Raw genomic sequence first — 25305 nt, 5'->3', positions numbered from 1 at the left:
GTTATCAAATTAACATATCAACAGAAGCAATCACCCAGCCACCCAACAGATAATCTTGAATCTCCATGCAGACAAGTGTTCCCAGCTCCCAGGGGTTGTTGCAGAGAAGAGAGAATGTACCAAGCTTAGCTGCACCTGGATCATTTGAATATCACCCACAAAGGGAAACAACGGCAGGTGAGTGAACTCAGTTACCAAACAAGCAGCTTTTTATTCCCACACATGTCCTGAATTTGCTGTTACTTCCCCTTTTGCCCTTCAACTAGGCACACTTCCTGATTTACTGTTGTGCTGGGATGTGTTAGGATCTGGGTCAAAGAGGAAATTCTCACACAATATTAAAAACACAAATACCTTAGATAAAAATAGAGTGTGACCTCTGAGAAGAATTTCTTCTTTGGGAGACCAAAAGAAGTCCACCTGTCCTGGCTCATCTGGCTGCTTCATCTGGTTCATTCCTCCATAGTCTAAATAAAATAAATAAATATTTTAGCGTTGCTAACAAAAACAAATGTAATGGTGACTTTTAAACAGTACTATATAAAAGAAACTGCACTTATTATTCAGTTCAGTAGGTCTTTTAACCACTTGAGTTAGTGTTTTATTAATATTCAGTTTGGTTTGTAATGATAGTCTCTGAAGAGTTTACCAATATAACGTACATCATCTCTGGAGTATTGCGGTTTTGCTCCTCCCCAGTTAAACTTCATTATCCCTGGCATCTAGTCTGGATCCTGGTTTTGACACCTTTCTATCCCCCATCATTTCCCTCCCTTCCCTCCTTCCCTCATCTCCCCTTTTTCTTCCACCCACATGTTTTTACTTCGCTATAGAGTATGCAAACAGTGTCAGATCTCCGCTGGCAACCAGCAACCCTAAGTTACGCTTGGAGTTCTTCGCTCCGCCAGGTAAATGTCTGCCCACGAGTGCTGAATGTACAGGGTTGTCCTGTCATTTCCAGGCACAGACAACAGCAGGTTACCCCCATTTGTGATTTGAACTAATTTCCAGAGTGTTGTGAATGATTAGTGATGTGCTGTCTCTTCACTTTAAATGTGCTTTTATTGCATCTTTCCTCCTCAGGTTTTCAAACCAACACTTGGCACATTCTCATTTTCAACACTATTTGCCCTGTCATAACAGTTAATTTGATCACCTGTATTAAGTTTGTTTAAACTCTTTAACTAAAGTTTTCTCTCATACTTACTCTACAGAAGAGGCAGAGAAGGACCGCCGTGTAAATGTGAGTAGCATCTTATGACTGATGATCCCTTCTAATTCTCATCTGGCTTATCAACATTGCTATGAATTGCTGATGGGGACCCATAGTTTGATGTAGAAAATGTGAAAGATTCAAATAAAACTAATTGCAAATTTCACTCTAAGCAGCCGATGAAGAGTCTCTTAACACAACAGAGTCAAAAAAAAAAAAAAACATGACAATGACTAGAATGAACTCATTCAAGAACAGTGCTAGTGTTATTAATATACAGTATCATAATGAATATCAGTCCCGTACAATGGTTTGCAAGCAAAATGTCGTCATTTACTGTGATCAGGAATTTGTTCCTACCTCTGGCTCACTAAAGGAGCTGACTGTGCCGGGCTCAGCTACATATCACAGGGCAGATGTTCATGTAGCATGCCAGATGAGGATGCTGTAGACGAAGGCCGAGAGTGCTTTAGTTTTCATTTAAGCTCATCTCTCTCTTTCTCTGTCTTCTCTCTCCTTAGTAGGAAGCCTTTGGCTAGCATTGGAGTAGTGCTGTTGTGGTAGACCAACTATTTCTGTGTCCTTTTCTTCCTTTCTCTTTTCCTGTGGTGAATGTTTGCACATTGGTGGATTTGTGTATTGGTGGGCCATCTCAATCGGTTATTGCCTTCATGGTTGGGTGAGACTATGCGTGTGTGAGAACTGGATGTGGTCGGATGTCATTGTATGCATGAGTATTTGCGTGCATTTTTGCATGTTGATGTGTGTGTATGTGTGTTTGTGTGTTGGGATCTATCAGGTGTCAGTCCCAGTGTTGCCCCAGGCCAGGCGGGGTGACCACTGGTCTTGGGACCTGGATGAGGAGCGAAAGCGTCAGGAAAGGTGGCAGCAAGAGCAGGAGCGCATGCTGCAGGTACATAGAAATACCTCAAAGGGTACAGCATGGCACGCAGACCTGCATGGTTAAGGCTTTAGTTCCTTATGGTGCTCAGTGGGAAGAGTAAGAGACCAGGATTACATGCAGAATAAAGAGGATTAAAATTTTCTTCTAGCAGGTTCAGTAATTGGTAATCATGTAGATTAAATAATACACTTTATTAATACCATTTGGGGAAATTCTTTAAGTTTAGTAGTAGTAGTAGTAGTAGTAGTAGTAGTAGTAGTAGTAGTAGTAGTAGTAGTAGTAGTAGTAGTAAAATCCATAGCACCACAAAGCCTCTATGGGCTTTGTCTTCTAAACTATAATTAAAACTCCTCTCTCTTAATTGGCATTAAATTTACAGTACACCTCAGTAGGTACAGCAGGTTACCAGAGTACCCCACAATATTGAATTTGGTCAAAAATCATTTGGATTAAGGCATTTAGATTAATTTGCTTCCAAGGTAGACTGGTCATAGCAAAGCTGCAGTGCGTTGTAATCCAGGAAATGTTTAGGTGTTTTTCTATAACAGTAAATTCACACAGTCAGCTTCTGTGTGACGACCATTGCTCATCCTACAATCAGAATGATTAACCACATTTCTTGCATAGCTTTCATCCACATTTGTTTTGTATTGAGCACATCCTCATCTGAAGGCACATCCCAGCTGCTATGCACACCTTGACCACTAGAGGGCGGTTTTGTGCAGCAGAAGAACCTTTAAATTGGTTTCCACTGTCTCCATCTCATGCACACACAAACAGATAAGGACTTTGTCCAAGGTTGCTGCTGTTGCTGCTGCCCAGATCACCCTCTCCCTCCTCAACCAATAAGAGGTGCATCTCAAGTCTGCATGTTATTTCACATTTAAAGGATTAATTGATATTCATAGTCTTGTATACTTATTAATTCTAATAAATCATGAATGAAACCAACAGTGATCACAGCAGAGGTTGCAGGACCGTTTGAGATGAGATGCGCTGAAATTGATGAATGTCTGGTGCATCAATGTGCTTGTTACTTCACTGGTTGTCTGTGTGTCATTTGTCTTGTCTTCTCTCTATATCTTTGATCTTTAATTTAGCCTTCTTATGGGGTTCCTACACAAGTTAAGACTGCACAATGATCTTGAGTGAGGGGTGTGATGTTTTTTGTGGTTGTGTTGCCTAGTTATTAGCATACACCAAGGTTAGTTTTAGTTTAAATTAAGTTCTGAAAAACATAAGGAGATTTTTTAAATCAAACTTGTGTAGGAACCCTGTGTTCAACAGGCTGTTTGTGCCTTTTGTCTGCACTGCCTGCTTCTGATCTTTTTGTTGCTCTTTTTATCCCTTAAGCAAGTATTCAACCTGAGCAATCAATAGTGGATTAGCAAGCTACCTTTGCATTCATTTATGCCTCTATACTAACAGCACATACTGAGGGCGGCTCATCTAGAAAGTGTATACAGTAAACCAACTATCGCAGCAGGAGCCACAGGTCCCAGTCACTTCTTCAATTAAGTTAGACAGACTGCACGAGGAGAGTTTTTTTTTTTTTCATCACTGACAGATTAAAAAAAACAGAAGCCCATGAAAAGCCTCTCAAAGCCCTTTTGATGCCAGATATGTCTTTGCATCATCTTTGTTTTTCTGCCAAAAATATCCTCCTGCAGGCAATTTAGTCTCCTCCTTGTTGAGGCTCTGTGCTGTATGTCATGTGTCTGTTGCCATGGTAACAGGAGAAGTACCAACAGGAGCAGGAGAAGCTGAAGGAGGAATGGGAGAAGGCACAGAGGGAGGTGGCAGAGGAGGAGAGGAAATACCATGAGGAGGTGTGTGTTTTATCCATATGGGCACATGTTGAACCTGTGGTGTGATTTCTGGAATTCAATTAATCTGTTTTTGTGTAATTCAGAATAGGAAAACTACTGACCGTAGTCACCAGTTAAAATGTGTGAAGTGTGTGTTCAAACCTAGAAGTGTATGAAGTGTATTTGCTTATTGTCCCATGTCCTAATGTTCTTGATATCTCTCCCTCCACTTTCCCATCACAACAGGAGCGTAGGATATTAGAAGAGACTGTGACACCGCTGACACCCCGCTCCTCAGCCCTGCCATCCCCCAGCCGAGGGGAGCTGTCCTCCATGTCAGAGCCCCAGGACAGCATCGTCCGATCACTGGCTGGTTGGGAACGCAAGCAGGAACTGCTGGAAAAGCAGTCGGTGAATAACTGATGTTAAATAGTTTGTTAGATGTAAGGATTAATCTCGTGGCAGTTCAGGAGGAGACAGTTAGAATTATGTGAGTGACCACAGTGTTTTCAGATTGGCCGTTCAGCTAATTGATCCCTCTTTCTCATTGGACGGCACAGAAGGGGAGCACGGAGAGTGTGGAATGGAAGCGAAGAGAAAATGACTGGACCAGTGACTTGAGCACCGCTGATGACAGCATGAAAACTGGCAGGAGGTTGGTGAATGGTGTGCTGTGGTATGACAGTAAATGTTTTATGTGAGCCACAGTGACTTAAAAAGAAGCTTAGATGCTACAGTAGAAAATTCCACCTGCCAACAATGTCTCTCTCAGGCCTTAAAGATTTCTTTCCAACCATGTCAGAAGCACGGAAGACTCAGATTGTTAGGGAACTGCCATGCAAGAACTTACAGTAGTACTTAAAACCTTGAAACTTCTTATACTTGAAATAGGATGAATGAGTCTTTAAGTCTTTTGTTTTTATTATTATTTTGTCACTTAGATTTAAGTGCTCTGTTTATTAGCTCTGTTTATTAAGAAAAGGTATAAATCTTTTACTATGATTAAATAAAATGTAAAAAGTAGAAAAACACAAATTATTTTTTATTTTTTATTGATATCAGATATAAATCATTTAGAAATTATTTCTGTGATCCTCAGCTCGGTGAGTCAGAGCAGCAGTCGGGCTGAGAATCTCGGTCACAGTCTGCAGAACGGCCAAAAACTTCCCACGATGCCGGCCAAAACCTCGACTCCACTGAAAAAGCAACAGGAGACCTCAGCGGACAGCAGCAAATCCAGCCGGTCTGCAGGAGAGCGAAGGTTTGTGTCTGTGTGTGTGAGAGAGAAATGGCCTCCTGTCCAAGTCGCACCACAGCTGAAGGATTTACTTTGACAAACATGGTGTCTTTTCAAGTCAGGGTTTTTTTTTTCTTCTCTAATGTATGGTGGTTAGATAAGAGCATGCTATTGCACAACAGCATAGTGTTCAGCACCACAAGTACCTTGTATCACAACAAAGGAAATATTCAGGTGTGTTTATTTAGACGATATTATACATGTCTTTTGTATTAAAAGAAAGATTATTTAAATTCAGTGTCAGTTGCAAAATGACATATGGCTACATAAGGGTCTTTACCATTGTATTTATTGTTGAAATATCTCATATGTTTTAAAACATCATCATTTTCTTTGACCTTCACATTTTGTACCAGATGTATCGTATTTTAGAAATCATCACTCAGTAGTTCAGTTCGGCTCTTTGGCCAGCAGGTGGCATCTGGGACCTGTCGTTTTTCCTCATACTTGCTGCTTCATTGTGTAAAGTATCAATATTGCATGAAAAGAAAAAGGTGTTTTAAATGTTATCAGTAGAATCAGACTGTAGGAACATGCACAACACATTTTAAAGAACTCGGTATCACTGGGTTTAGCTCAAACCCTGCGTCGATGTTGCCTTGTCTTGGATTGGTTGGTGTCTGACTCTGGCAGCCAATAGTGTCACTGTATCTGTGAGTCATCATCATGTTGCATGTTGCTGTCCATTTCCAGGAGTGATTCTATTGATAATAACATGAGCCACCGTTCATCAAAGACCCCCGCAGCATGTCCGCCACCCCCAGACACACTGCCTCCAGCACCCAACAGGTACTGCATTACAAACATGGAGGGAAGGGCAGGGGCGGAGGGGGCAGTTCATTTCTGCATTGTCATTTTCTGCTTTGCTGCCTACATTTTTCCACCCATCTCATAACGTGTGCCACTGCAGCATTAACCTGCCTGGAATTTCAGGGTTACTTCATAGTTTTATTTAATCTTTTGTTTATTTTTACAGGGGACACATTCATAACTCAAATGCTGCAAATATGCCAGAGCTGTCCTTGTGTCAAAGATATTTTAGTGCTTGTGTGCAGCAGCAATAAAATACAATTTAAGAAACGGTGCACACAAGAAGCATAAACACACAATGACGTCAGCCACAGAGCCCGAAGTAGATTAACAAACAAAAGGACCCCATTCAATAGAAATACAAACAAAAACAGCAAAGGCACCCAAGGCACTGTAAGCTAGGCAGTGGAATTCATTTTTCTTTAAAAAAACTATCTTAATTCTTCTTCTCGGTTCTGTTTATCTTGTTTTTTCTAACACTACTTGTTGATAAATGGCATTATTCCTCCTCCGTTATAAATTTACTGGATGACAAAACACAGTTGAACAAACGGCTTATTAACTCTTTGTTAACAATGTAAAGTATTGAACAATCTCTTCAAAAGTTTCTGTTTCCCTTTGTTGTAGGTCTGTCAGTGGGAAGAAGCTGTGCTCCAGCTGTGGCCAGCCGTTAGGGAAGGGGGCAGCCATGATCATAGAGACCCTGAGTCTTTACTTCCACATTCACTGCTTCAAGGTTAATGGCTCATTCTGTTATTATCCATTAGAATTATTACACTGCTATACACTGCATAGTTTATATTGACTCAATCCCTCATATAAGTTCCTGCTGCTACTAATATTCAATAAATGTGTATAAAAGTGTATTAATCCACAGCTGAAAATAACAGAGCAATCTTTACTCCTTTTCAATGGACAGTTGCTAAAATCAACAGCCCAATGATTTTGGCAGATCAGAAAATGTTGAGTTTTAAATTATGTAATAACAGCAGTTAACACATACAGTGGCAAAAAAAAAGTATGTGAACCTTTTCATGGTTTTCTGTAGTAGTTTGTCATTTTCATCTAAGTTAAGAGTAGTAACAAATATAATGTGCCTAAAATAATGACACAAAAATTCTGATTTTGAATTCTTTCATGTCTTTATTGAGAACAACCATAAAAACCTTACAGTAACAGTGGTGAAAGTATGTATTAGAAATTATAACTGGTTGAACCCAAGTCGTTCCATAGCATCTCCATTGGGTTGAGGTCTGGGCTCTGACTTGGCCATTCCAAAAGTCAGGTTTTGTTTTTCTGAAGCCATTCTGTTGTGTGTTTTGGGTCGATGTCCTGTAGCATCACCCAACTTCTATAGAGCTTCAGCTGACGTACAGACATTCTCACATTATCCTAAAGTATTTTTGATAAACTTGGGAATTCATCTCCCCCCCCCAATCACTACAAGCTGACCAGGCCCTGATGCAGCAAAGCAGGCCCCAATCATGATGTTTCCTCCACCATCCCACAATTAAGATGATGTTTACATGATGATATGCAGTGCCTTTTTTATGCCAGATATAGTCCTGTGTGTTCTTTCCAAATAGTTCAATATAGTTTTGTCAGTCCACAAAAGATTTTACCAATACTGCTGTGGAGTGTGGATGTGCTTGAACACATGGCCAGTTCCTATGATGCCTTTAAATCTTTGGCTGTCACTCTGGGTTGTTTCTTTACCTCATTAATGAGTGTTTGTTGTGTTCTTAAGGTCATTTTGACTGGCCGCCCACTTCTTGGTCGAGTAGCCACAGTCCCAAAGTGTCTCCATTTGTAGATTGGTTGTAAACTGGTGAATTTCTATAAAGTCTTTGACATCACTTTGTAACCTTTCCAGCTTTATGTAAATGAACAAATATTGATTGTAGATGCTCTGAAAGCTCCTTTTAGCGAGGCATGGCTCACATAAGCATATTCTTTTTGTCAGTCGAAGTAGCCTCACCTCCAAACAATTTTCTTAATAAGACTCCAGGTATCCTAACACCTGACTTTTTGAGGTTATTTAATTTGAGGGTTCACATACTTTTTCCACTCTCACGTTGAGGTTTTATGATTGTTCTCAATAAAGACATGAAAGAGGCACATGAACTAATTTGTTAATACTCTTGACTTAGATGGAGATCAGATCACATTTTATGACAAATTAATGCAGAAAACTATGAAACTCCAAAAGGTTCACATAGTTTTTTATGCCACTGTAAATATCTAATTTTAATCAAAACATCCTCTCGGTTTCTCATTTTGTCTTTTTCTCTCTCATTTGCTCGTTTTGTCTGCAGTGTGGGGTGTGCAAGGGACAGCTAGGAGACACAACCACGGGGACGGACGTCCGGATTAGAAACGGCCTTCTCAACTGCCACCAGTGCTACATCCGCTCCCGCTGTGAGTCCCATTACTTCCATGCTCCCCACCCAATCTCAGATTCTTATTATTTTTAATGTAGAAATGTCCTCATTGATCTATCAAAAACAAAATTGAATTATGAAACAGCTGTTTCCAAGAAAACCGAAACAAATAACCTTTGTCCCACGTAATTCTCATGAAGATGGAGTTTAGTCATTTTCTGAAATCGGTGTTTGGTGATATTGGCCATATTTCAGATTTGAATGTTCCCACTAAGGTGGTGGTGTAGCACCAGCAATAAACACAGTGGTCATGAACAAAGGTTTGTTTGATTTATTGTCTTTAAAGTAAATGCAACACTACTCTATGATTAAAAAAATACTTGAGGTATATTTCAAAAGTTGAATTCTTTATTGCTGCTGTGAGGCTGATGGGACGAGTGCATTTTAATATAGAAATCTCCACCAATGCAGCTTTAATAAAGGAGTGTCGGCCTCAGTGAAGCAGGTGCAGGGATGCAGAGGATGTAACTTTCCATCCTTTTCACCTTGGCTGCACATGAGCAGAGGTTCATGCTCGTGTTTGAATAACCTATCAGCAGCTGTTACCACGTGGGCCTCAGAAAACCACAAAATCCACAAAACTATCAGAGACTGAATCGAAAGACTCTCCAGCCTTTAAGCCAAATGAGGAGGTTTTTCTTTCGCTAGACCTTAAAATCCTAGATAATTACAGTTTATAAAACTGTGGGTCTTCTTCTGTGTTTTTTCTTTTCTAGCGGCCGGACAGCCGACCACGTTGTGAGGCTCGACAGAAAAGCACAAGGTTCATGGAAGAAAACTCATCCGTGTTTTAACCTGATTATCTGCAAATCATGTCCTTCACAGTGTGTCGGGATCTTTTGCATCCTCTGCAGCACAATAACCGCTGAAGATTCATCATGTGGGCCAAACCGGGATCTGAGAACTGTCAAATGTTTAGAAAAAAAAAAGATATTCTTTGTGTTTATGTCATCTGATACGTGAGTGAAATCTGGATTTGATTGGTCCTTGTGCCACCACAGACTCTGTTTCATCATGCAGCATGAGAGAGACCGTTCCAGAGAGGCGGCCATGTTGAAAAAAAATACTAACATTTACAGATGCTTCAAACACAGGTAGGCTATACTGATATCCTATACTGTCCAAATGAAGACACTGAAATAAAATATGGCGTTAATGTTTAAGTAGAATCTGATTCTATTTTCCTCGTTGAAAAGAAATGTGAATATTTACCATTCAGTTCCATAGGATGAAAATGCAGTATATCACCCAGCTGTTGAATTGCTTAATCTCGCTTTCATTTAAGAAAGAGTATCATAATTTGCAGTGATAAGTCCAAAATCTAGAAAGAAAACGGAATATGTGATCAGGCAGCTCCGACTTTAATAATAATATTAATATGAATAATCATGTGTCCCTACATTGAAGTACTCCATTAAAACCAAAATATACACAAATGTCATTTATTCAAAGTGCAATAAATGTCACTTTACAGTAGTAGTCACTTTTCCTCTCCGTTGGCCCAAACCGTGGTCCATTATGCCTCTGAATAAAATTAGGTTCTAATATAAACGTGGTGGATGTAGTTTCATCATTGGGGCAATAACATGACTTGTGAGCTGTTTTTGTGCGTTTGGGTCACAGCGGGTTGTTCCTCAGTCGGCCTGTCAGTTTGGGAAGTCAGTACTTTAATGTGCCTTAAGAAAGCAAGGTGATGCAGGGAAAAAACACCAGGTATGTAGTGTTTTATTTCTCCTTTATTTATTTATTTGGGGGGGATTTAGCCAAATTTGAACTCCTCACCTCACCAGACACACAGGCTGCAGCCCTCCCTCATATCGTGCTTTACTTCAGTTGATAAGTACCGTTTCTTTTCACATAAACATGCTTAGTTTCATATTCTCCTCTGTGATTTGCAGTGATAAAACCAATGCAAAGAAAGAAATGAATACATATGATGATGGAAAATACACAGTGTAGAGTATATATACTTCAGGGGAACCGTTGATTTAATTTTTTAAGTTTTATTCTAGAGCGATATAGACTTGCATATGCTGTTAAGGTAATTTTGATAATTGGAGATCATTTTGATAATTGCTCAGTGGTAGGACACATTTATAGAGATGAAGCAGTCACCAGTACATGTTGCATATAGTAAAAAGAGCAGATAATATGAACACATACCAGCAGTGTTCAGCTTTTTAAAGTCACCTGCTTCTTTGTCTTTTTTTTTTTTTTACTTGTATGAGAAGAGCTCGGTTCTGTTTTATGGGTGTTTAAGAAAAATGCACGTTTAAGCCTAAAACCAAATGATTTGCTGTATGAAAGTAAATTAGCAGCCTCCTCCTCGTCCCTATAGCCAGGCTTCCCCTCCAGCTCCATCTCTGATCTACAGTATTTTGAAGCTTCTGTTCCGACTGTGTGTTTTATTTTTTAATCCTCATTTAGTTAACGACTAAATCTCGGCTGAGTCTCTTATAGCGGGATCTTTGAGGCGCTGCTGTATATTCAGAAAACCTGAAAACCTTCACGTCTGTTCTGTATTTATTGTAATATTCACCTGGGCACTATCCGAAATATAGATTCATTTGATGTTTAAATGCAAATGCATTTATAGCATACTGTATGTTTCTGAATAAAATGATATAAATGAAAATGGTTGGTGAATGATTGTATTTGTCATTCCACGATCATTACTGACACATTCACGAATATTTGCTTCTGCAGCTGAAGTCGTGGCTGCAACAAGCTGCAAAACAAGTCTGTTCCCCTTTATATGATATTAACAATGTTCAATTTAGATGCTTAAAGCAAATAGGTTGGCTGATAAAATCCAAAACACACTGTTAAAAATGATGTAGCTGCAAATCAGACAGGTGCTGCAGCGACTTCTGTGGCCTGTTTGATGGGATTAAATTAATTTGGCCTCTATTCTATGAAGATATGCTCAGAAATGGTATCGGTGTAATCTGCTCCGTGTTGGTTCATTATTTGGTCAAGTTATCAGAGTCTCAGTGCAAAACTTATGTCGACATCTTCCCCTTAAAATAAATCAACCAATATGAAGTTCTACACATCTTAAATCTTCAGTTTCTCTATTATTCGTTGGAATCAGGAGAAATTGTGATAATTTCGTTTTCATTTCTTAAATAAAACATGACAAAGCAACTCGGACTATTATTATTTTTTTATCATCAACAACCATTTCAATGGTACACCTGGAAAACTATGTGCACATGTAGAAATATTTCCTTCTTAAATATAAGCATTCATTACCTACATATAAATAACTTTCAGATCCTGGACAAAACATGATACATAATGTTCACAAAATGGGAGAGAAATCATTGGAAAATCAGACAAAAAGACAACATGCAAATTATAGAGAAATAAATACAATGTTTGCATCCATTCCCGTTTTTTTACCCAAAATAAATTCTTCCGAGGGAACTTTGTAAAACATCAAAAAGACTTGTATGATCGATCTACAAGGGAGTATGGCCTATGGTTCAACTATAGGAGACAATAATACGTATTAACACTATACAATCTGAGCCACAAAAACACTGCCGTAGAAAGACACACAAAACACACAGATTCCTGTCAGAGGTGAACATTGCAGTAGTTTGTGCCTTTTTTTCTTCGAGGAATAATTTGTGTTCATATCGATAATTTAAAGAAACTAAACTCTGAGCAGCTCTGAAAACAAAGAAGAAAGAAAACCCACAGCTGTAAGAGGCGACGTCCACACAGCAGGTCGTGTCTGTAGGGAACAGAGCAGCGAAATGCGTCAGCGTCAGTGTTGGATAGTTGTTGCTTCAGTGGTGGGTTAGTGAGAGAGCAGCTTCACTGGCGGATATTTAATGTCTCTACCAAACAAAGCAGCTGTTGAACTCTGACATATAATGGGACTTTACGCGGCTCCGCTGCTCACTGATGGCACTGCGCGTTTCCAGTGCACAGACGTCTGTTTATTCATTCACCTCAACAAGTCTTTCCATCCAGTGTTCAGCCTTAAATGTGTATTTGTCGGTCTTAAAACATTTGCTTTGTGGTGAGATATGCTCTTTTGTTTCGAATTGATGCCTATAATCTCAGCTCAAGTGTCATTCACCCGCCTGGCACCTGTTTTAATGATATTGTTGGTATCAGACTTGTCAAAGTGGATATTTGTACAGAATAAAAGGTTTCAGCTGACCACAAGAAATGACGCAAGGCATAAAAATAAAATAACAGAGTTGTCATCTTGTTTTAACTGCTTTTAATGGTCCGTGAGTCTGTCTGGGGAAATTGCTTTTCAGTCTCCGGAGAAGTTGCTCTGTTCGTCTTCCCCCCGCAGTAGCGCTTCATTAGAACATGCTGGTCTTTACTAATGTAGCTTTGGCTCCGTTCTGTCTTTGCAAAGACGACAGTACGCTGGCGAATGGCCCGCCCAATGAGTCCGGGATAGAGGTGATGGTCCCCGGGGCGGTGGCCCAGCCTTGACTCGGTGCTGTCACTCCCATGCCGGTGGATACGGATGTCTTCACTTGGTCCACCTGTCCGTTCCCAGAGGTGTTGACCTGGCCTCCGGTGGGGCTCGGTCCGCCACAGTTGGAGGTGGGCACGGGGTTGGGGCCCGGTCCTCCTGTGCTGTCGGGGTCGGTGGATTTGGGCTCTTTGCTGTCTTCATCTCTGGAGTCGGACTTCTTCCCAGAACTCGACTTGGCGGCCGCCGCGGCAGCTGCAGCAGCCCGCTCTTGCTTGCGGAACTTGGCACGTCGGTTTTGAAACCACACCTGAAAAATGAACAGGGGGGCAAATAGAAATGTTAAACAACTGTGTGCAGATGATTTAGTAAAAGAACTACATGGACCTAAATAGCTCTTTAGGACAAGGGAGGTTGATGAACTCTCTCCTAAATTATTTTCTTATTAATGCGTTTTAGTTCCCAAGAAAGACACTGAGCCATCGAAGGCCAGTAGTGCAACATGTCAAAGCAGTTCATGTTTTATTTCGTTAAATCTGTTAAAATGAGTTATTTAATATTATATATTAAAATGTTCCTCATTTGCATCATAAATACGTCCATGGTTAATTGTGCGTAACCGTGCGTAACGGGAGCCGGGTGGCGCCTGTTGGAGAGCCGGTGTCTGTGTACCTGCACTCTGGCTTCAGTCAGATCGATTTTGAGTGCCAGCTCCTCTCTGGTGTAGATGTCCGGGTAGTGTGTCTCAGCAAAAACCCGCTCCAGCTCCTTCAGCTGGGCGCTGGTGAACGTGGTCCGGATGCGCCTCTGCTTTCTCTTCTCGTTCAGTCCACCGTGGTCCGTGAAGAGTTTATAGGGAACTGTAAACGAAATGAAATGTCACCGTTAGACGTGTTCTGCTGTTATTTGTGCCGTAATGCTAAAATGAAGAATGTGTGGAAGTGGGATGTTGTCAAATGGCAGAAAATTAAAATTCGAGTTTTTGTGTAAAATTCGGTTAAAGGCTCTGGGATGAGGTTTCAGTCCCATTAGGTCTTTGATTCGCGGTGGATTAGTTGTGACTTGATAACGTTGCTGACCTGTGATTCGGTTAATTGTAATGTTAAACTAATTGTTGCTTCTCAGATTGAGGCTCTAGTTTGAAAACTTGTCATAATGTTCGCGTCCGTCCCGCTTGTTGCTACTGTAACTCCAATTCGGTGTCAATAATGAGCTTTAGTCTTTGGTTATCTAATTATTTTCGAAGCTTTATGTCTCATCGCAAAGTAAATAAATTATGCCTATCATTTTGGCAGCTTAAGATAATTCTGTTGGCGGTTTTGGGTGTGACTGGGATAGTATAACCCCGTAACCGAATTACCGCTTGCCTGCAATCGCTTCTAACGTGATAAATTCTTTCATTTGTGTAAGCAAATTTCGTTTGGTAAATACTAAACACATTTCCATTTTCAAATGCAATCAAGCCGTCCTATAATACGCAGGGTTGAGGCTCCGGAGCTGCTGCTTACCTGCGGCGTACGGGCTGTTCTGGTGGTCTCGCAGGGTCCCCAGGCTGCAGGACCCCGGCGTGAGGGACGGACAGCCGGAGGTGGCCCCGAAAGTGGTCCTGATGGGATTGTACTGAAACCCACTGGCTTGACTGCACGAACTGAAGTCCGCATAGGCCGATGCCAAGCTCGATGTGTCCATCCCGGCCATACATGACTCGTAGGCAGAGGAATTTAGGTAAGAATACTCCATTTTATACATTTGAGAAAGCTCGGTGGAGTTAGAAAGCTGCACTTCCCGGGAAAAATGTCAAACAAAAACACCCAAAAAATGGGTTGGAAAGAAAAAAAATATAAAAAACAAGACTGACGAGAACGCCCGGTCTGAGTTGGGGGGGAAAGATGACTGGTTTGGTTTGAACTGGTTGGAAGGAGGCTGGACGGTGGGTAGATGTGCACTGCTCAGCGCCTGCTCCAAAACTGGCCTCCTTTATAGGAACCTAGCCCTGTTTTATGAAAAGCCCCCTAAGAGCCGCCTAGCCCGAGGTCTCTAGAGCATATAGTCCTCATAATAAACTTGGCTCTTTCCGCTTGGACAATAGCAAAGCGTTTGGTCTTATTGCTAGCGCTTTTTTACATGACAATAACTCATCAGTCTATTGGGCTGGCACTGGGGGCCCGGGCTGTCCAACCTCCCTATCATTGATCCCCTGCATCTCTAATTAGAATTTAATACCACGCCATTACGCACCCCTCCACCATCCCCGCCGCACCCCCTCCACTCCACCTCCTCTACCCATCCGCCCCACTCCTTTCCAACCACCATCTTGCCCTTTAATTCAATCACACCACTTGGAAATAATGAAAGTTGGGTGACGATTCTCCCTGATCCAATTTTCTCCAAGCTTTTAAGCCTTTTAAGCGACCGTATACCTTGGGCAGGATTTCACATAGTATTCCCCCTCTGCCTCTTCTTTCTGCCCGTCTGCTCCGGCTCTTTTCACCGGTTTTGACTCTGATATTTTGCACAAGACCAGTTTCATCAGGTGTAGCGACTTATTTTGTGGAGTAGATTCGAGGACTCGTTTACGTTTAAAGTCTTAATGTTTTAGACAAATAAAAAAAAATCTGCAGCTGGGTTGAAATCACCTGTTTTGACAGGAACTGGCATCAGGAGTGTTTCAGGACGCTGACTGTGAGAAACAAACACATTTGCACCAACACATTGAGCGATTTGTCGCATTTCCTGTGTTAAAATAAGGTTTTAACACCGGCTCATGTTCACATGTGCGCACACTCACCACATCCAGAACATGGACAGCGCCGAACATCAACATCATCAATTTGAAAATCCAGCTGCAGCTAAACCTGAAATGAAAGTCAGAAATTGTCTCTGTGGATTAAAAGCTTGAGACACTGCAATTTATGCACAGTAATAAACATCCACTCGTTTCGTTTTGATTATATGAGTTTCCCTTTTTCCCCCAAATAAAGATCATTTTCCAAATTCCTTCTCTGCACTAACGCAACATCATCTCTGCTAAACTTCCGGGTATGTTTTTATGATTCAAATGAGTTTGTAATTGTCTTTATTACTTTCATTATTTCGTTTATTTGGCGAATAACATCTTTCTAATGAAAGTAACGAACTGGCGAGGCAGTCATCGGACCTCTTAGGCTCACAATATTGGCTGAGTGGTTAATTTGGTTTGTGTAATAAGGTGAAGCGTTTTCTATGGCGCTTACACACCCGGTGTGTTTCTTTTTTTTTCCCCTCATTGGATCGAGTTCAAGTCGTCGTTTGAAGCTGCGGGTTTGTTAAATTATCGAAACACAAAAAGGCGCAACAGGAATAATGCGCATCAAATAAATTTAGCAGATGAGTGATGTTTGATTCGTTCGTCACTGATTGATCCGTGAAGAAATGTTTTCATCTTGATGCTCTACACAAAAACCATATTCCTCTGATATTTATCTAATATTTCAGTATGATGCGCACTAGTGTTTATAACAGTGTTGTCGTCATTTTGGACACTGGATATTTTTAAACCTTTGTCTCACGATCCTTTTCATTTTATTATAAGATCATTGTAGATTCATTAGAGTTTCACTCTTCATAATACTGATCTTATTTTTCATTATAACTAAAGAAGGCCAGAAACATGAAATATTTATTTATGAAAACACGGACTGCAGGTAGATAATACAAAAACAATAAGAGTCTCAGTTCAACACCTTGTGAATGTATTTTCAAAAATAGAAACTGGGTTTTATAATAAAAACAGTGTAATGCAGACGAAACACAAAACGCTTTTTTACATCGGACATTTTTGCTGCAGCTCCCAACAAACAAAACCCGCTCCCATTCGCCATCAATTATTTTTCTCCACAACTGCTGACGTGTTGTGTGTTTCTCCCCTTTCTTTCCTGTGTACATTGTCTTTTCAGAGATCAACGAGAAGAGAAGAAAAGTTAATTCTTTCTTGACACAACCTGGTTCTATTATGTAAATGTTTTCTTTTTTTATTTTCCCTTTTCCACACACGAGCTGGGACCCAAAAGTTGTACCCAATGGCTAATTTGATTATTGAAACCAAAGAGCCAAATGGTTCACCGTCCTCCCTCCACGCGTCTGGCAGCGAGAAAAGAAACCATCTCTGGGAATTAATCTAATAACGCTCAAAGAAACGAGAAGTCTTTTCTGATATTTCGCCGAGGCAAATACAATTATAGCTTTTAGCCATCGGTTTCTTTCACTGAAGCCACTCTTTATTCTTGTGCTCTATAGTTCCCCCACCATAGTCCACCAGCTATTGAAACGCCTCCTCTTTGATAGTTTCAACATCTTTTAATTCTTTCAGCTGGTTCGGGCGAGTTGAGAAGTCACAGTTTGATATTTTGATGTGAGAATATTAAATCTAAACGGCGGCCTTCTGCAGTCCAAGCTGATCTTAACATTTCTGTTTTGTTTTTGTCTAAGGTGCAGACAGTTTGTGTCTTGCACGGGGGCCTGGTGGCTGCAGATCGCCGCGCACGTTAAACACCACTTCCAAACAGAAGCACTGCGTAAAAACGGTGATTTACAGTAACATAATGATCATTTAATATAAGTAAAGTGATAGTTAAATCCCAATTATGTGGTAAAGAAAGGGCTTCGACCTAGATGGCTTCACTTAAATAAATCAGCAAAATGCGATGTGTGCAAGACCCTATATTTCCCTGGCAAGTGCCGGACAATAGCCGGGATATGTGAGCAACTCCTCTCCATTTAGTGCGCACTATCGTTGCTCAGCAATATAGGAATGCGGGTCGACAGGAGGGACAAAAAGAGGAACAAAATGCCATTGTCTCTGGATGGATTGGATGGATCCACTCCCCCGAAAAGCCAAAGAAACAGAGGAGGATAAAGAGAGAGAGAGCGATGGGAGGGTCCCGCTGTCACATTTCACCTACAATGTCTCACTCCTCCGCCCGAGGAAATCCTACGCTTATCAAAACGGGTATTAATAAGGCCGCGTGTTGCAGGGGAGGGGCTCGGGTCAAGATAAAAAATTCATTTTGCGGATGCTCTCGTGGCAATTTAGTGTGATGTCTCAATTTGACAGGATGGATAAAGACGAGGCGCGTTCACCTGCAAAACGCGTGAGAAAACTAACGGAGATTAGGGGGAAACGGACTTTTTGTTCTGTAATAAATCACAATCAGTTTTTAGATTTACATTTGTATATTTAAAATATAAAACGACACAACACAAATATGAAGGTGGAAAGAAAATCACACATCAGACGCGAAGGTGTTCCGTGTTGGTGCGTAAAAGGCGCATCACGTTTCCAAGCGCACAGATGGAAAGTGACATCTGGAGAAGTTGCTAAATTCAATTAGAAGCTGGTGTCTTTTCTCAGTGTCTGCAGGGGAAAAAAGCGTGCTGCACAAAAGACGTCAGTGTTTCATCCTGCTGCGTCCTGCTCTCATTTGACGTTTGTTGACATTTTTACCTGATGCGTCTTTATCGTGTGTTTGGCGCAAATCTGAAGACGTCGTGTGTTACTGATATGAAAATAGAGTGGATGGGAAAGCAGATTATCGTCGTTTATTTTGTGTAAAAAATCACTGATAAACACGTTTAGCACAAAAAGGGAGACACACGTTCCACTTTCATGTTACAAACTGCTCTGTATGTTGTCTCCCACTAACTCATCCTGTTGTTTTCCAGATGCTGCAGCCAGCTTCTGCAGAGCACTGCTCATCACTCCTGGCCTCTCCGGGCCCTCTGAGCCTTTATCTGCGCTTCCCAAGTGACCAAGAGACCAGCCAGTAGATTAACATAAAAATCTTATTCCGGGGGATAAGATTAGGAAACGTATTACCCTCAAACGCGGCCTTGGCACGGGCGGGAGCCAGGCAAGGAATCAATTACTAAATTACTGCAACCTCTAAGTCGACATTAACGCAGAGAAATGCCATCGACCGGTTCTGAAATAAGATTTCGCAAAGATGTGATCATTAAATCTCTTCCCAGTGTTCAAGAATTTGATTCATAAAATCGTCTGAAATGAGATGGAATTAAATTCTTATCGGAGCTCTTGTCATCGTTTCATCCCGCGCTGTTTAACGTTGGTCAATGGCCTTCATGAGATTTTCCCTGTAAATAAACTTAGTAATTGAATCCGCCTCTCCACGACACATTGTTGGGTTGTTATTAATTTATTGCGCGGTGCGGGCGGACGGATGGGGGCACGCAGGGCCAGAGTCTGGCCTGGATGCTGCCGCTGCTGCATCTTTCTGAACGCTTCACTCTCCAGACTCCGAACAAACGCTGCCTCTGTGGACACAGTGAAGCTTGGACCTGCTGTGAGGGGAGGAACTGCAACATCATCTGTCAATTTTTCCTCTCTCCTGCATTTCACCCCAGCGGGGTCAGGGCATATTTTATTTAGCATAGTCTACTGGCATTGCCCCCCCCACACACACACCCACCCCCGCATTAGCAATTGACAATTATTAGCCTCAGCCTCATAAATCAGCTGCGTGACCCGTTATTATTGTTGAATTGAATAGCTGTTGGGGAAGTGAGGGTCAGTGTCATTAACTTGCCCCCCTCTCTTTCTCCCCACCCCCTCCTCGCCTACCCCACACCACCCTCGGGCCCCCTGAAGGCATTTGGCCCTCAATACAAGGACCTGCTGGCTAATAATGCCGTGTGGTCGGACTAAAAGCTTAATCACACATGCATTAAGCGGCAGACAGCGGCCTTTTGTGCGCACGTAGGTTTACTGGAATTAAGCGATTAATGGTCATCTGAGCGGCAGGCGACAAGGCGGCGCATCGAGAATGATGGAGCGATTTTTAATGTCCAAAAAAAAGAGGGAGAGAGAGGGAGAGCTTGGCCTGTAGGAGCGGAGGCGTCAGGGTGGAAGGAAGGAAGGAGGGAGCTGGTGGTGGGCAGCAATTACAGTAGGCCGTGTCCACCACTCCATCATAAAACGTCAAGGCCATTGTGAATTCTATTGATTATTATACCGCGCATTGTAATGTTTATTACCCCCCCCCCCCCAACATTATCATATGCAAAATGTAGCACATGTAAACACCTGCTATCAATTTCTAAAGCTGCTAATTTGTCTCGCCTAGTGCGCCCCCCCACTCCTCTGTTTCATATTCTTTAGATGTGTTATGACCAAACATGAGGCCTCCTTGTACATTACACTCTTTATTTTGCCTCCAGCCTCCATCTGCATAAACCATCAGGCAGCTCATATTATTTCCATATAGTCAAAAGAGTCCCAACCAGGGCCTCTGAGCATCATAACACACAACAGGAAGCTCTGCCCAGTCAGACACCATCATTAATCAATAACTGAACACGTTCTTAATTGGCAGAGTTTACATGAATAATTTGAGCCACTGTCACCGGATGATGAACATCAAACCAGAGACCATCACTGCAGTTCAGAGGGTGTGAACAGGTGAGTCTGTTAGTTTCAGCAGTCAGCAGCTGACCTATAATAACCCAGTTTCCTTCTAATTTACAACCTGAATTCATGTGTAGGTATAAAAATACACCATAATCAGACTGTTTCATATATTTGAGGTTGATTTATTTTCACTTATGTTTAGTTTCTTTCCAAATCTTTTAAACCAGAACTGTATGAAAACACTTTTTTCTTATTATTTACACTCTTTTGACATTTACCCAGTTAGACACACACTTTGTGCTTCTGAATTTTAGCTGCCATTATTATTACTATACCTTAAAATCTTAATATTCTGATTGGACATATGTCAATGATGCAGCCATTACAGGTTTTCTTTATCTTAATCCTGTTTGTGCAGCTCCACTTGTCTTAAAAGTGACAATGATTAATATGAATGAGATAAATCTTGATACTGATCAACCACTGATGACACCAGCAATGATCAAGAGGTTTATTCTTAATAATTCAATATTATGCAGTCTTAGATTTTTAATCTGCGTCATATTTATCACATCCATCTTAAATCTTTGGGGTGTTAACATCACCCCCTTCCTTCCTTGCTAATAGAAACCTCAGATTATAAACTGTACACTGGACACAAGAAGTCAACTTCCTCAAATTTCATCCACATTTTGTCGCCGCCGCCTTTTCTCAGGGAAACTATCCACAGACAGTGATTTATATTTCCATGACCACTATCCAATGGCAGAGCCTGTTGATCAATCAAACCTAATTTAATTGAATAGAATCCTTAAAGAACAGCCAGATGGGAGCCATCAGAGTCAGTCTGTCCACTGCGGGCTCTGATTCACTTCCTGTTCCCAGAAGGCTGCTCTCTGCACGCTGAAGGATGATGCCGCACCACAGAGTTGGGAAAGATAGATTCAGTATCCCGGCTGAAATCAATATATGTGGATGGTGAATTGTCTGCTACACACAATGAGCATCCTAGAATGTTTTATAATGCTGTCAGAAAATACGTGTTAGTGGGCCGCACTGGACACGGCTCAGAGAACCGATATGTTGTAGGGAGAAGAGTTAAAGGACAAGTCTGGTGATTTTCTGTATTTCTCTTACTGTCAGCAAATTCAATGCAAACACCAAAACCAGCCGTGATATGATCCTCAGAAAAACAGTTTGTGTATCATCCAACTAGCCGTTAGCAAGAAGGACATTGCACCCTAGGAGCCTGTAGGTGTGCTGGCAGCTGTGTGAGGCTGTACAGACGATGCTGCCTTGAGCTAAATGCTAATGTCAGCTCGCTACAATATCACCTTGTTCATGTTTAGCAAGTTTAACGTTCAGACTGCAGCAACAATAAGTGCAGCTAAAGTTGGTGGGAGCGTCATTAGCTTTGCAGGTATCTTCTCTATCACTCCTATTTCTATGCTGTGTGTCTTCCCTCCCTGGCCTCCCCTGTGGAAGCTTGACGTGACAAATAGCTGGATCTGCACTTTTCTGCTGCAAAACCAACGTGCTCCTCATCATCGCCGGGTGCAAATTTGATCAGAACACACCCAGAATCCCCCGGCTGCCTGATGATGAATTGGCATATTAGGAACAATGTTTATGCATCAGGCCACCACACTCCAGCAAATGACAGTAAATTGCCTCTCAGACAAATCTCTGGTCTGGGATTCCTCTGACTGGGGATTGAATTGAATCTTGTCAAAAAGAGCAGATGATGACTTGTCCTTAATCGACTGGTATTTAGAGACTGTTCACCCTGAATTCTTCAGCTCATTTGTATAAAAACTAAAGTCTGATAAAGCAAAAGTGCAGCTTGTGTGTTAATTAAAGATGGAGCTACAATAAAAACATCCACGTTTGTTTGAGTCAAACTTTACTTAAAAACACTGAATCGTGTGGTTTTCACTACACGTTATTTGTATTTACCTATTAATACTCTGTCAGATGTTACGTCTCACTGATGGAGCAAGGGAGTAAAGTTGGGAGTTGAGCTCGGCTGTTCATACGGCTTGTATATGAATTAACGTCAGTGTTTGCTGCTCTAGCTCGGCCTGATCCGGGTCCAGATTGAAGCCGCAGAATGAAAACCAATAGCCGCAGGCTGATATAGAGTAACAGTGAGAAGAAGGAGGGAACCGTAAGAGGAGCAATAAAGCTAATGTGATCAAAGAAAATGGCTCTCAGTATTGAGGTGCGATGAAAGCCATACCCCTGAAATCTGGGTTTGCAGGCCCTGGCAGAGGTGACAGCATGATAAACCTTCTATTGGATTTCCTGAGAGTAGAAGCAAAGTAGCCCTGAACCACTACCGCTCACGTGCAGGAGATGGAATTGATTGTCAGTAGATGTTCATGAGGTAAATTACCTCTGTAGACTGGGTGAGAGCGTAGGCCTGTGTATAAATAACATCCCAGAGTCAAGATCATGTGTTGGAAGCATGATCTAAATCTGCAGAATTAATACTTAGCTGTAATATTTGGAAGTGTATCGACGTTCAGAGGGAGAACGATGTTTCAGAAACACTTATTACTATGATATATAATATTTTTGTTTGGATGTTTTAACCTCAATTTCAAAGCCCAAGTCGGAGGCTGCAAACTAGCTTCAGCTATGGTTTAGCCTGCACTACATGTAATAATGTTTAGCTGTGTGACCCCTGTCAAACCAACAAAACTAAATAAATATACTAATAATACATAATATTAATGTTATTTTAACATCTATAACAGTCGTCCTGACGGGTTGAATGAGTCTCACTAAAGGATTTAAGTGCTCACAAAGTTGTCATTATTAAAATCTTAGTGTATAACTGGTGTGTAAAGCATTAATAAATGATTTATAAGCATTAATAAAGTCAGTTATTATAGTTTATAAAGTCTTTATAAGGAAGGTTTTACAGGAAATGTCAGCTGAAACTGACACAGATAATTCACTTGACACTGTGCATGTTGACAGCTGCTGAACTAACAATAATAATAAATAGTTAATTTAAACTAAATGTATATTTTAGTATAACATACTAGCTTTTTGCAGTTTATCATGCTATCTTGTATAACACCAATGACTTAGTGAACAACTCAGCTGATCCGGACGTCAGTTATTAGATGACGAGATGTCAGTTATCAAAAATGTACATTTTTATTAAAATCCATCTGAGATAAAACCACAAGTTTCATCGCCAGCGCCAAACGTAAGTGTGACTAAAATCTAAATCTTGTTTTGTTGAAGGAAGATTTGATGACGGTTTACATTAATTCAAGGAATCGGGTTGTAACTTGATTATAGTAACTGCTAATCTCATATTGTGATTATGACACACTCAGTTCACATGGCTGGTTTATTACTGGAGCATGGTAACAACATTTACTTAAGCACTTGATTGTCTCTCACTGTATAAATATATCAAAATATTATGGGTCAGATTTCACCACAGTGTACTGTACATGGCAGAACGTTGTATACTACTGTACTACTGTACATTCCTATATTTCTGTTCACAGTACATTCATCATTCTTTTCTTATGAACGTGTTGCTGCTCGATTAATCTCACGGCATCGTTGTTTTCTGTTTGTTTATTCTGATCAACTTCCATCACAGATTAAGATTAATATCCTGTGTTGATGCTCTGAATCACCTTTTGGCTTCACAATCCAAATAAACTTGCACAACAACACTTATCTATAGTATTTATTGACCAGCATGGAAACAGTGAAAGGAAACAGATAGGGTGTGTCAAGGTATTGTTCAGCCCCCATTCAAACGCAATCACGAAATACCCACCAGTTTGCAACCAGGCGTTTGTCCGCCCTCTCCTTCCCCTGGCTGTGTTTGCAGGTTTGCATCTGAATCAGGAGGCTGGCGGGGGCCCGAGCGCTCGGCCACGTGGACCAGATTGATGTCATTGTCTCGGCACACTGACCTTTGCTGTAATACCCACGGCAGACATCACAAACTCTCACATCAATTTAGTCCAATTGGATGTGGCATGTCTTGGCTAACTCAATTTGTGGAGAAATGCACCTGTCTCTGCCTTCCCTCCCTATAGATTTACTGAAGGGGAGGGGGGGAGGAGGTATCGCAGGGAAGAGAAGAAAAGGGAGCGTGAGGGGAGGGTTTTGGAGTGGAGTTGGCTGCTGATCCACCACCACCCTCCCCCCTTCCTCACCCGCAGAAACATTCACCCACATGCACATAAACACCACACACCAACTTCTCCCTGTTTCACTCTCTCTCAGCTCTTTTCCCTCTTTGCAGATGTAGCTTCTCTGCAGCAACAGCACACACCCCGAACGCTCTGTGTGTGTGTGTGTGTGTGTGTGTGTGTGTGTGTGTGTGTGTGTGTGTGTGTGTGTGTGTGTGTGTGTGTGTGTGTTTTCCAAGGTCTGGGCAGAGCGTCTGGGAGGAGCAGAAGGAGAGCCATTAGCTTGGCGGTAATCAGATTAGAGCAATGTTAAAGGGGGATGTGAATTTAAACAGCCAGCAGAGAGAAGAGAGAAGAGGAAAAGTTGGAGGTGTTGTTGAGGTTGTTCATTACTCATATGTTGTGTGTGTGTGTACGCGTGTGTGTGTGTTGAGTTAAGGTCACTTTCTGTATGCAGCACATACAGTGTGTGTCTCCATACAGAACATTTTAGGAGCCGTAAAGTATATATGCTTTAAAGACAGCCTTTTACTTCAGATGCACACACGTTCTTGAGCGTGTCCTGCAGACGTGTGTGTTTTTGTGTACGTGTGTTTGTTTTATGCAAAGCGGCGAGCTGTCAGAGATGAATAATACGTGTAGGGATCTTTGAGCATTAGGTAATGAGCAGCATGCTGTGAGGTGAGGCAGAAGCCGTCCATCTACACTGATACTGTTTACTTGTAACGACACTCATAGATACATGGGCTCCACCGTCCTTCTGAGGATCTGCAGCTCATTTCCAACCACTAATCCTGGTTAAACCTGCACC

At 41.4% G+C, this 25305-nt stretch overlaps 2 protein-coding genes across 7 annotated transcripts in view; one reads left to right on the top strand and one right to left on the bottom strand.

Moving 5' to 3' along the window:
• The window catches only part of LOC113160188 (LIM and calponin homology domains-containing protein 1), a 65361-nt gene extending 54253 nt beyond the window's left edge, over positions 1–11108 (top strand). For 3 of the 6 annotated variants that reach the window (XM_026357282.1, XM_026357281.1, XM_026357287.1), the window contains 12 exons: positions 72–177; positions 834–908; positions 1215–1243; positions 2013–2126; positions 3854–3946; positions 4172–4336; positions 4486–4580; positions 5025–5186; positions 5916–6011; positions 6660–6768; positions 8348–8450; positions 9190–11108. In XM_026357282.1, the coding sequence (XP_026213067.1) occupies positions 72–177; positions 834–908; positions 1215–1243; positions 2013–2126; positions 3854–3946; positions 4172–4336; positions 4486–4580; positions 5025–5186; positions 5916–6011; positions 6660–6768; positions 8348–8450; positions 9190–9215 (1173 nt within the window). In that variant the 3' untranslated portion in view covers positions 9216–11108. The remainder of the gene's footprint in view (positions 1–71; positions 178–833; positions 909–1214; positions 1244–2012; positions 2127–3853; positions 3947–4171; positions 4337–4485; positions 4581–5024; positions 5187–5915; positions 6012–6659; positions 6769–8347; positions 8451–9189) is intronic. The other 3 variants (XM_026357283.1, XM_026357284.1, XM_026357286.1) reach the window with 3 other exon arrangements.
• A 1693-nt stretch (positions 11109–12801) lies between these two features.
• On the bottom strand, positions 12802–14669 carry phox2bb (paired like homeobox 2Bb). The gene is made up of 3 exons (XM_026358176.1): positions 14429–14669; positions 13593–13780; positions 12802–13230 (listed from the first exon to the last, which is right to left on the bottom strand). The coding sequence occupies exons 1-3, from the start codon at positions 14667–14669 to the stop codon at positions 12802–12804; spliced, it is 858 nt and encodes a 285-aa protein (XP_026213961.1).
• Positions 14670–25305: the final 10636 nt, after the last annotated feature.

This window comes from Anabas testudineus, chromosome 10 (assembly GCF_900324465.2).
Source record: "Anabas testudineus chromosome 10, fAnaTes1.2, whole genome shotgun sequence".
Lineage (NCBI taxonomy): Eukaryota > Metazoa > Chordata > Actinopteri > Anabantiformes > Anabantidae > Anabas > Anabas testudineus.
Note: the sequence above shows the minus strand (reverse complement) of the source record. Positions and strands in the feature narration are given on the sequence as shown.

What these genes read in the sequence shown, in the direction of transcription:
- phox2bb (XM_026358176.1), bottom strand. Translation starts at nt 14,669, where the DNA reads ATGTATAAAATGGAGTATTCTTACCTAAATTCCTCTGCCTACGAGTCA. An exon ending in GAACAGCCCGTACGCCGCAG is followed by an intron (nt 13,781 to 14,428) that starts GTAAGCAGCAGC and finishes TTTCGTTTACAG; the next exon opens with TTCCCTATAAACTCTTCACG. An exon ending in TGACTGAAGCCAGAGTGCAG is followed by an intron (nt 13,231 to 13,592) that starts GTACACAGACAC and finishes TTCATTTTTCAG; the next exon opens with GTGTGGTTTCAAAACCGACG.